Below are 12,643 nucleotides of genomic sequence, written 5' to 3' on the forward strand. Positions count from 1 at the left end.
GGTAGATCGGGAGACGGGAACACGAGAAACTACGGAGAGAAAAGAGAACACAAAACCCCCGTCCACGCCGTCGCACGTCCAGGATTGCCCTAACCGTGTAAGCCGGATGGCCGTCCACGGTACGGGGGGGTGGTGGGGCGACGGCAGGCGGGCACAACGTGCTGTTGGAGACGGGCTCGATCTGAGAAACATGGAATGTCAGGTGGATCTTGAGGGACGCAGGGAGCTTGAGACGAACAGAACTGGGGTTCACGATGGCCTCGACCTCGAAAGGACCAACGAACCGAGGAGCCAACTTTTTAGAAGAGATACTCAGGGGAATGTCTCGAGAGTTCAACCAAACCTTTTGTCCAGGTCGGTACTTGGGTGCGAGGATGCGATAACTATCCGCCATCCTCCGAATCTGCTCTGCCGTACGGAGTAGGGCCCCGCGGGTCTCCCTCCAAATCCGACGCACTCTGCGGAGATGGTGCTGGACGGATGGCACGGCTATCTCTGCTTCCTGGGTCGGGAACAGAGGAGGTAAGTAACCCAAAGACGCCTCGAAGGGGGACATACCTATAGCGGTGCTGGTTAGGGAGTTGTGGGAGTACTCGACCCAGGAAAGCTGCGAAGACCACGAAGAAGGGTTGCGCGCACAGATGCAACAAAGGGCAGTTTCTAAATCCTGGTTCGCCCGCTCCGTCTGGCCATTTGACTGGGGGTGGAAACCAGAAGACAAGCTGACCTTGGCCCCTAATGCTTGACAGAAAGCCTTCCAGACCCGGGAGGTGAATTGAGGACCACAGTCGGAGACGATGTCTGCAGGTATTCCATGGAGGCGGAATACGTGGTCCACGAGGATCTGAGCAGTCTCCATGGCAGACGGCAGCTTAGGTAGGGAAACAAAATGCACCATTTTGGAAAAGCGATCCACAATTGTCACAATGGTGTCTTTACCTTGAGACATGGGAAGTCCGGTAACAAAATCCAGGGCGATGTGTGACCATGGTCGACCAGGAACCGGGAGAGGTTGCAGAAGGCCAGCAGGAGGTCGATGGGAAGCCTTCCCACGAGTGCAGACGGTGCAGGCCAAAACAAACTGCTTGGTATCTGGTACCATAGATTTCCACCAAAAGTGGAAATCTATGGTACCTAGGGTTAGGGTTAGGGTTAGGGTTAGGGTTAGGGGTTAGGGTTAGGGTTAGGGTTAGGGTTAGGGGTTAGGGTTAGGGTTAGGGTTAGGGTTAGATCAGAGTTATGGTGATTCCGGGATGACAGGAGAGCCGTGACGAGTGTCCCCACTGGAGTACCTGAGAGCGAACACTGGAAGGAACAAACAGGCCACCACCAGGATCAGGATGTGAAATTTGCGCCTGCCTGACTGTGGCCTCGATCTCCCAGGTTAAAGCCGCCATAACACAAGACGAAGGGACAATGTTCTCCACACCGCACTTCTCCTCCTCGGCAGGTCCAAACTGCCGCGAGAGAGTCAGGTTTGATATTCTTGCTCCCTGGAATATAGGTCAAGGTAAAGTTGAATCTTCCGAAAAACAGGGCCCACCTGGCTTGCCGTGAGTTGAGTCTTTTAGCTGTCTGAATGTAGGCCAAATTCTTATGGTCAGTCCAGACCACGAATGGAACCTCCGCCCCCTCCAGTCAATGACGCCACTCCTCCAATGCTAGTTTGACGGCTAGTAGCTCACGGTTTCCGACATCGTAGTTTCTCTCTGCCGGGGATAGTTTCTTGGAGAAAAAGGCACAAGGGTGAATCTTATTGTCGGAAACCGCTCGCTGGGACAAGACTGCCCCCACCCCTAGGTCAGAAGTGTCCACCTCAACGATGAATTGGAGACCAGTGTCTGGTTGCACGAGAACAGGGGCGGAAGAAAAACGCTTCTTAAGGGCCAAGAATGCACTGTTAGCAGAAGGGGACCAAAAAAATGGAGTGGAGGGAGAGGTCAATCTGGTCATGGGGGAAACTACCTGACTGTAGTTGTGAATGAACCGGCGGTAGAAGTTGGCGAAACCCAGAAACCTCTGAAGGTGTTTGCGAGAAGTAGGTGTCGGCCACTCTGTCACAGCCGTGACTTTGGCAGGGTCAGCCCTAACCTGTCCGCTCTCGACAATGTACCCCAAGAAAGCCACGGACGAAACATGAAATTCACATTTCTCGGCTTTGACGAACAAACGGTTCTCCTGAAGATGCTGAAGAACCTGACGAACGTGCACCACATGCTCATTCAAGTCCTTAGAGTAAATCAGGATATCGTCTAAATACACAAAAACTGAGCGGTTGAGCATGTCCCGAAGAACGTCATTAACTAACGCCTGAAATACAGCCGGGGCATTAGTTAGACCAAAAGGCATGACGAGGTACTCAAAGTGACCCAGTGGCGTGTTGAACGCCGTTTTCCACTCGTCCCCCTCCCTCACCCTCACAACGTGATAAGCATTACGGAGGTCGAGTTTGGAAAAAACGGTAGCGGCATGCAGCGGCTCGAAGGCGGAGTTGATCAATGGTAGCGGGTACTTATTCTTAACGGTGATATTATTAAGTCCCCGGTAATCTATGCAGGGACGCAGGGATTTATCCTTTTTAGCTACAAAGAAGAACCCTGCTCCCAGTGGAGACGACGAGGGACGGATAATCCCTGATCCCTCAGTTACCCAGTCGATTACTGGATTATGAGTAATCAACCAGGGAAGTCCCAGAACAACTGGGGCATTGGTGGAGGGCATGACATGAAACGCAATAGCCTCTGAGTGGTTACCAACCAGAGACATTGTTAAGGGCAAAGTCTCCGCGGAGATCTGAGCAAGTTCGCTCCCACTGAGACTGTTGACACTTAAGGGGGTCTCTAGCTGGCTCACGGGAATGGCGTTATTGGCAGCAAAATCACAGTCAATAATGTTCGTGTCGACACCTGAGTCGACGAGTGCCTGAAGGGAAAACTCCCTGCCCTCACACGACAAGACCACTTTCAAATTTATGCGTTGACGGGGATTATTAGGAACCACCGAACGACTCACCAGTACCCCGCCTGTGACAGGTGAGTCTGACAGTTTAACCTCTTACGACAGTTATAAATCTGGTGGTTTGGATCCCCACAATAGATGCATAAACGGTTCGGGAAACGCCGTTCGCGTTCCGCGGGGGTCAGATGGCTACGGCCTAGCTGCATGGGTTCCTCTTGGTTAGGGACGGAGGATGAAGGAACCAGGCGGCTCACAGGTGTCACAGGGATCCGCTCGGGAAAGCTAACGGAGGGAACAGGAGTCAAGGGAAACTCAGACCGTCTGTCGCGGCGTCTCTCACGCATACGGTTATCAATCTTAATGGCGAGGTTAATGAGTTCCTGAAGGTTAGCAGTTTCAGATCTACCCACTAAACTGTCTTTAACCTCCTCATTAAGACCCTTAACAAAAATACACTGAAGTGCCCGATCATCCCACCCTAATTCTACCGCTAACGTGCGAAACTCAACGGAGTAATCCGCAGAGCTAGTGGAGCCCTGACGTAAATCCAGCAACCGGTTGCTGGAATCGCTATTAGCGACGGGATGATCGAACACAGACATGATTTCACTGGAGAACTGTTGGAACGAAGCCTGCCGAGTCAGGGGATTGTTTCAAAACGCAGCTCCCCAGGCTTGTGCCCTACCAGACAACAACCCCAGCACATATGCTATCTTGGTGCAGTCGTTAGCATATGTGCGGGGCTGCTGACCGAACACCAGAGGGCACTGGAAAAGGAAAATTCCACACTCACCCAGCGTTCCACACTAACGCTCTGGTGCCGGTACATAAGGCTCAGGAGGTAAGAGAGTACTCACAGCAGTAGCGGGTGACTCAGCATTCACGGGAGCAGCAAGGACAGGTCTCACCTGGCTCGACTCCAGACGAGAGACGCAGGCAGTCAACTGACTGAGAGTCTCCAGAATTCCTTGCAGCGTCTGAGAATGTTTACTGAGGAGTAAACCCTGAGAAGAAACCGTGTGACGCACGGAAAAACCCAGGGGTTCGGTTTCCATGTCCGCGGAGTCCATGTTATGGCCGGACCATTCTGTCATGAACGGTACAGGGATAACACAAAGGTGGACTCAATGCAGACACGGACAAAAGAAAGTTACAAATTAAACGTTTAATATTACCAACGGAAACAAACTACAGATAATCAAACAACAGACTAACTAAACAAACACGGAAATACAAGAACGGGGAGACGTTGGGAGATCGGGAGACGGACGGGAAAACGGGAACACGAGAAACTACGGAGAGAAAACAGAACACAAAACACGATTAGTATGCTTACAACGGGGAGCGTGAAAATCACTACGAGAAAGGGGATGCCAGTCCGGGGGGAATAGTTTTACCAAGGTTGGGTCGACGACGGTCCGGCGCTGCATACCTGCCAGCTTCAGGCTTTTAAGGTGTTGGTGAAATTAGCTAACAGGCTGCAGCTTTCGTGGCACGCCTACCGGACCTACTGACAGACAGGGAGAAGCACATGCAGGGAAACGCGGACAGAGGGAGACAAACACACACAAGACAAAGGAGAGGAGGGCACTGACAGAACCAGATCTTGACAAAATCAGAATCATGATTCGATGATGCTATTTTGGCATTCTTTCGATCAATTTATTGCAATTCAATCACAGCAAAATCTGTACCTCAAGCAGTGTTGGAAGTGTACTCAAAGAGAAAGTGGCTACATTTTCTATGCTGTGTGCGCTCCCAGATGATGTTATGACCCAAGACATGGAGGTGTTTAAGGTGTTTCTGTTTATTTTCATGGTTCTGTCCCTTGTTTGGTAACAGTCAGCCATTCTTTCCAGGGTGTTGCCTGCGCGTGCAGTGTGAAAGAAATTCTCTAGAATCCTCAGTGTTTCTCAAATCCAGTCTTTACTAAGCTGCATGCATACAGGAGAGACCCTCCCACAATGGGGTCAGAATGTTCTCTGCCTTTCTCCAGATAGCTTCACCATATATACAACCACATCAAAGCACCTAACAAACACAAGAACATCAAAGTAACAATAGCAACAAACACACCACCCAATGTTCATGACCCCAGTAGATGTTATCAATGCTTTATGACCACCTGCAACCCTCATGTGCCCCCTCCCCACAATCCCCCCAGCACTTACCCACAGCTTGAATGCCAGTGGATTGTTATGTTGATCAACATACAGAAACCATTTACACACCTTAAACTCAGAACAACCCACTATGTAAAATTGATTTCTCACAGCAGCTAAGTGTAAGTGACATATTTACTGTTGTTAATGAGTGTTGGGTGTATTATGTTAAGCTGAGTTGTTATGTTGTCTCTGTTGCTGCGCCTATACAAACCATTTGTAATCTTTGAAGGAAAGCTTGTTATTTTCTCATTTCCTTTGTAGAAGCCACACACAATACTCTTAATGGAAACAGATGAGGACTGTAATTTGGCTTGGTTCATTAAACTACCTTAGAAGTGGACACGTGCTCTTGTCGGACATGCTGTCATGGTTGCAGTTACACTTCAAAACAAAAAAAAATTATGTTGGTATGATCCAAATATGATCCTGCAATCAAAACACTTGTTTTGCATTGGGTGTGGACACAGTATTAAACAGATTCCAACAGGACAAGGAAGGTAGTTACATGAGGCTATAAACAGTTTAAAGGTGCTATACGCACGCACGACTGATATCGATGTACAAGGTACTCACATGCACTAACACGTACACGTTGCTGGAAAGGCTACCAAAACAAACAAGCAGAGAAACTGAGATTCCAACACACATAGAGGGAGAGTGACTTTCTCTGCGCAGGACGACATACTCCACTATATGTTGACATAGAAAATATTTGTTTGCTGCTATATGTTCTGATCGATACAGCCCCCTTAAAGTGAAATTCCAACGTAAAATCATCCCATGGTCTTTTTCGACACCTGCATACATCAAATAAGCCATTGAGACAGTTTTTCGTGTATGAACTATTGACGGAGAAATCCTGGAGAGCTGGTAACAGTTGCTAACAGTCGCTTGATTAGCTTGGGGCAGCACGGTGAAGGCATTCAAACGTCTTTTTTAACCACTAATACTGCTCAAAATAACACCAAACCTCTGCAGCATTATGAGAAGAGTCCCTACACACAAAACAAAGCACCAACAACGTAGTTAGTGAACCCAAAGTTTATTAAGTAGGTAAGTCTTTAAAACACTCTTTAAATAAACTCTGGGTTCACTAAATACGTTGTTGGTGCTTTGTTACTGTGTAGGGACTCTTTTCATGCTGCTGCAGAGGTTTGGTGTTATTTTCAGCAGTATTAGTGGTTAAAAAAGACGTTTGAATGCCTTCACCGTATTGCCCCAAGCTAATCAGTGTTAGCCATAGCTGTTAGCGACTGCATTTCTCCGTTAATAGTTCATAAACAAACAAAAAATAATGTCTCAATGGCTTATTTGATGTATGCAAGTGTTGAAAAAGACCATGGATGATTTTAGTAGTAAAAGTGAAGTAACTTGGAAGAGAAAGAACAATTAATACCAAACGACATGTCCTACAAGGAAATTACATTTAGCCTGCCTTCCTGGTTCTATAATCTACCATGCTTACCAAAGTGAATAAGAACAATAGAATTATAGCTGACATGTTGGGGCACACACTTTCAGTTGGAAATAATGGATAAAGGTACAAAAATATCAACACCAACATTGTAAAAGAAAAAAACTGAATGTAACATTAAAGTTTCATTATAGTTTATGATAATCCTTATTTCCATGTGCTTCATCAGCGCTGTCTGGCCTCATCTTCCTCGCTGTCTCCTTCAACGGCTTTGGAGGAATCTGCTTGACCTTCACCTCACTCACAGTATGATTCCCACTCACACACAGGCACACACACACTTTTTCTGCAAAGTAGCTGAGAAGTATAAAAATGTATTCACAACTGAACCATTGCTGTGCAACGTTACTTTTAAAAATAGCCGCCACTAAAAATAACTACTTTTTTAAAAATTGTGTAGCGGTGGAGGCAGGCACCGCGCTCCATAGCTACTTCCTCCACCTCCTCCTGAGGAATCCTGAGGTGTTTCCATGCCGTAAGAGATCTGTAATCCCTCCAGCATGAACGATCTCCTCTCAGTTGGACATGCCTGGAAAACATCCAGTAGACAACCTGTTTCGATAATATAGACTGTAAAAAAAGTGATGTAGCTTTTTGTCAGCACCGGGGGGGAAAGGGTTTTGTTATACCCACACACCACAGTCCACACATGCTGTGCCTCCACTACACACTCTGTATTGGCCCGTAGGCCGCACTACCTTAGCCAGCGTCAACCCACCCCACCCCTGGGTCCGACTTCCCGCTAAATCAACAAACTTGTTGCCTCAGGACAACCGTCAAACTTAGATTGGTCTTCGGGCCGCCATTGGAAAATGTATGACTGAACCACAGTGTTCTCAGTGCCAAGAAGCGGATACCATATCTAAGCTGATGTTAGCAATGTTGCACTGTAGGGGAGCCGAAGAAAGGCAAGGGACTCAGGAACGTGTGAAACATCAAATACGTTGCCTGTCAAATCCTTTGAATTTTCAAAATTCGTTGCCTTTACACGGAAGTCAGTCCACAGGTTGTTGTTGGCAGAATATCGGGTAAGGTCTTATTTTATGTTATATTCCAACCTGTTTGCCCATTTGCAATAAAAAAGTTTCGCTGCTGGTTAAATAGCATGAAGGCACATCAGATCAGACACACCATATGGTGGTGTGTGCTAAGTTTGTTTGACTTGTGTCGCTTGCTTGTTGAAGGTACACAATTGACTGTCAATTGGTTCATAACCACTGTAAGCCTGCCCCACTAACCTCTCTCTCCCACCCCCTTTTAAGGCTCATCTATGCTCAGAATGTGTCCATTCTGTGCGTACATTTCGTCCACATTTCTGCACTGATCCTGCAAGCTTACAGATGTGTACCGATACGGACCAACGTTGCAGTACCACCAGAAATGGTGGGGGGCAGTGTCGAGACTGTACACAAAAAGTGCCGTATATATCAGGAGTGAGCAAGTCATTGAAAGCCCAGACAGACATCCTGAAAAATTGAAAGTGACGTTCGTTGTCAATGTCTCTCATCTGTAAAACCAACGTGTGGAATTCTCCGTCCACACTCTGGGATGACTTTAGTGTCTCACAGACCAAGGCCGTCTAGAACGCTGCCCAAAATTTTGCCTCCTTCTCAACAGACGTTGGATGGTTCTCTCCTCCATCGTCTCCATGTTTGTTGTTGTCATAAACCTTTTTTTTAAGAGTTATTGGGGTAACTTTTGAATCTGAACGACACCCTCTAGAGGATGTTTTGCTCAACGTCCACTCCAACGAAGAGGACACATGAAAGCATGAGGGCAACAACGACAAGAACGAAATGGAAGCAGAAATGAGCCTTTAGGGCTTAAAAGTTAGGTATTTCTCAGAAGAAAATAATGTTGCTGGGGCTACCCGTTATCTTTTCATGTCATCATGTCTTTGACAATCATCAAATGTCATTTCCCACCCAATTACAGAGAGTAGTATCGATAAGCAGTATCAGTATTGGTATCAGTATCGATAAAATCCTAAGGGTCCCTACTGGTGAGTCAGACTGCAGTCGAAGTCAGGGCCATCTCAGCCCATCAGTGCAGCGGAAACTGGCTGTGCTGGAAGTCACAAAGTAAGGTCAGCAGTAAAGAGGGGACAGGGACATAGGACCAGGATCCCTGCTATCCAGACTTGAACTTGGGACATCACAGTGACATGATACATTGCATAAACTGCTAGGTCACTAGGATGTCCCATATACCTACTTTTCTCTCTTTCATTCTCGGCCCACGTCAAAAGACCTGCTGTGACATCACAGACTGGGGTGTGGCCAGAGGCTTCAATGTCTAAAGGTTTCAACCTACAGAGTGGAACAACTGCGTTCTCTGACTCCTGTCATTCACTATGGGTTGAATCTTTTGACTCCAGTTTACCTATCTACAACCACAATCACTTTGTGTGTGTAGTCTGACTGCTTTGTGTGCACCTGGGATTCTAAGCACATGTTCTTTTGTGTGTGTGTGTGTGTGTGTGTGTGTGTGTGTGTGTGTGTGTGTGTGTGTGTGTGTGTGTGTGTGTGTGTGTGTGTGTGTGTGTGTGTGTGTGTGTGTGTGTGTGTGTGCATTGAGCAGCACATGCTGTTCCGCTTGTTCTAAATTCTGCTCCAGCCTCTCAGCCAATCCAAATCATGGGTGTCAACACACCCTCCGGCTCTGTCCCCTTGTCTCTCACTCTCTCTTTCTCTTCCTCCCACTTCCTGACCTTAGACCATGTCCTAGACGTGACATGGTCATTCTGGCCTCACTTCTGTCACTCCTGGTCTGGTGTGCGTGTTTGTGTCTGGTGTATCTTGTTGAAATGCTCTTATATAACTACTTGATGTAAACAGTTTACATTCCCAGCTAACCAAACTAGCTGCAGACACATGCTCTGTGAACTTTGATGAGGCAGCTTGTACTATAATAAACTGAGCCATCAGTGTTGTTTTAATCTTCTGAAATCTCCCATTTCCAGGGATCTGCGCAGGGGTCAATATTGTCCTTATTACATTGAAACTGTTCCTAGAACCTGCTCACAATGACGTTAACATGATGGTGTTTAGCAGTTATACACTCTGCACCATCTTAATGTAGCATGTTTGCATGCTTTAGCAGTGGTAGTCTTACGGTCAGACGGGAATCGAAAGAAAGAATGGCTCTTCTTGACATTCTGGCACAAAACACACTGGTAAGAAGTGGAGGGAAAGCGTGATGAAGTGACGCCACATAGGTGAGATGAAATGTAGTCGTTCTCATTAGGCTTTTTCCGGAGCCTTTCACTCAACAATCTTACAATAAACTTTCAAACTCTTTATTAACATGAAAAATTATGATTTAATTCCGCAAACAGCATATGTGTAATCCAGGAAAGATAATGACCAGAAAATAATTGTTCCATTTCAATAGACACCAATGTATATTTTTCGGGAGCTGAGGTCCCAAGGGACCTACCTGAAGCCGTATTGTAGCGGTGGGTCTGTATCAGCATACTGCATGAGTCACAATGGCTATGTTCACACTGCAGGTCTTAACGCACAATTTGTTTGTCTGTTCCCATTAAGTGTTTAAATGTGGCCTGTCTACAGATTGCTGTGTGAACAGCTCACGCTCCTGAAGTGACCTAAATAGCAGTGCAGTGATCATTGATGACATCACGCCACAACAGTGTTTACGAAAGCGAACATGGCCATGGCAACCGGACTTTATGGCTAAATGCTAAAAACAGTGTGTGGCGAAAGGGTCACCCTAAATATTAATGAGCTCCACTGACCGCCTGCTGCACTGCTGACCTCCATGTTTGTTTGTTTACGGTCAACTTTATTATTCATTAATTTCCAAAACAGTGAAGCACGGCTCAGAATGACGTCAAAGTCACATTAAATGAGACCTGCCTGTTCAGATTGCGGTTACACCCCCCCCCAAAAAAAAAATCTGATACGTATCCGATTCAGCAGCACATTTAAAAGTGGCTTCATTCTGATTTGAAAATGTCAGATTCAATGCGACTTGTTCTGTTCACACTGTCAAAAGCAAATCAGATATGGGTCACATATGAGGGGGAAAATCAGATTCAGGTCACATGAAACTGCAGTGTGAACTGAGCCTATGGGAATTTGATCGATTCAGTCCAACAACATTTAGAAAGTCTAGACGAGCCATACGATTGAATAATTCTATCCCTATTCAAGAGCTAAACTGAGAGTTATCCAGCTTGGACCAGAGGTCTCTTGTGATTGGTTAGGGGAAATCCCCCTCCCCAATGGAACTCAGTCAGAGTGCAGGAAATGTCAGAGTGAATTTGGAAACTGAGTATAACTACTTGACAATTCTGTCTGATATCTGATATATATGCATGTGATGTTGTAGGTTCGGGTCATAAACCAAAGTTTGGGATCAAACTTATTACAATTCTAGGCATTCAATTTCTGTACCAAGGCAGAAGGGGTGCGGAGGACAGATAGGACGCAGTTAACGTTCACCTTAAAATGAACCACAATTCTGAACCTTGGACACGTTTTATCGCCTAAACCCTAATCATATCTTAACCATACTTTATTTGCCATAACCATGATCTTTTCCCAACCATTGCCATACTGTAGCTTTGATTGAAAGTGTTAGATAGAAAGTGAGAGTTTAAGCAATATTGTGATTGAACATAAAATGTGTTTGCATTGACCATAATCCTGTATGTAGAATTAAACAATGTTGTTAATTGTGTCTTGTGTTTGGGTTGAGTACATATGCACTACAACAGTGCAAAGAAGAGAAAGAGAGAAGAGGGAGGCTTTGGGAAGGAAAGAACAGACGGAACAGCTAATGGAAAAATGGGAGAGAGCCATGGAAAAGAGGGGAGGGCAGATAAGAAGGTGAAACTACCACAGCTACAGCTAACAGCATGGAAACATTACTGAGCAGAGAGTTATGACATTAGCTGAACTTGAGCACTGTAGACAGAGACACACAAAAGTGGTATCAGCTACATTGTCAACTACTGCTACTACTTTTATTACCATCACTACAAATACTGTTATTAGCACTATCAATACTGTCAAATCAAGAGAGAATGGATGTTGGAGGGTTGGCATTAGAGAGCAGCAAACAAACAGACTGTCCAACAGACAGACATGTGACTAAGGGCGCACTCAGACTGTCCGTCTGTACCATGCCCCGTGCTTTAGGGTACTTGGCCCCCCCCGCGGCCGAGGCCCGTTTGTACTCACACTACCTGGGCCTTGGCGAATGCTTCTTGCTGCCTATACGTCATCACGCCGTAACATGTCACACATATTGATGACGTCATCGCGATGCATCGCTTTGTTTACAAATCTTTCCAAAGACCTCAGAGTTTTTGTGCGGCTTGTCGACTGTTTTTTAATCTTTTCATCGACCAAATCTGCAGTAAACACTCCACCTCCGCATCACACCAACGTGAACCTTTCGCCGCCATTGTTTCAAATGTCCGCGCATGGTCCATCCTTCTTTATGTCCAAACAGGCGCATATAAAATGACGTCGGAACTCCCGTAGGCCTCGTGCTCGTGCTAGCACACGTGCGCACTCTTGCACGTATATGTGCGAACGTGCTTTACAAAAGCCCACCTCTCCCAAACGGGCCATGGCTCACTCACTCACACTGGTCAAAGGAACTGTACGGATGGACAGTGTGAGTGCGCCCTGAGACTTAGTGGTTTTACATACAGTTATCAGTACTCTTTCTCCAAGCTGCATGACATTAGCACCACTGGAGTACAATATCCACGAATGCAGTTTGTGTATTGTACTATGTTGTTGTAGCCCTTTCTATTAAATTGGCCCTGTGTCAAGCCATGTTTTAAGACCTTAGTTATTTTTCATTTGTTGTGCTCACATACCTGCTAAACAACTTAAAAAAGCACGGATCTTGATGGTAGCGTGAAGGCAATAGGGTACTTACAGTGTTGTGAAAAAGTATTTTTCCCCTTACAGATTTCTTCTGTTCTTGCTTTTTTGTCACACTTACATGTTTCAGACCATCAAACGCTCAAAGGAATCCCTGATGTTGACTCCTCTTTGGTTCCTAT

General features: G+C 46.1%; 1 protein-coding gene across 2 annotated transcripts in view; it reads left to right on the forward strand.

Annotated features, from left to right (window-relative positions):
• slc43a1b (solute carrier family 43 member 1b) overlaps nucleotides 1-12,643 on the forward strand; it is a 46,857-nt gene that overhangs the window by 14,660 nt on the left and 19,554 nt on the right. For both annotated transcript variants that reach the window (XM_083927576.1, XM_083927577.1), the window contains exon 5: nucleotides 6,767-6,843. In XM_083927576.1, the coding sequence (XP_083783702.1) occupies nucleotides 6,767-6,843 (77 nt within the window). The remainder of the gene's footprint in view (nucleotides 1-6,766; nucleotides 6,844-12,643) is intronic.

Source organism: Echiichthys vipera, assembly GCF_963691815.1.
Source record: "Echiichthys vipera genome assembly, chromosome: 2".
Lineage (NCBI taxonomy): Eukaryota > Metazoa > Chordata > Actinopteri > Perciformes > Trachinidae > Echiichthys > Echiichthys vipera.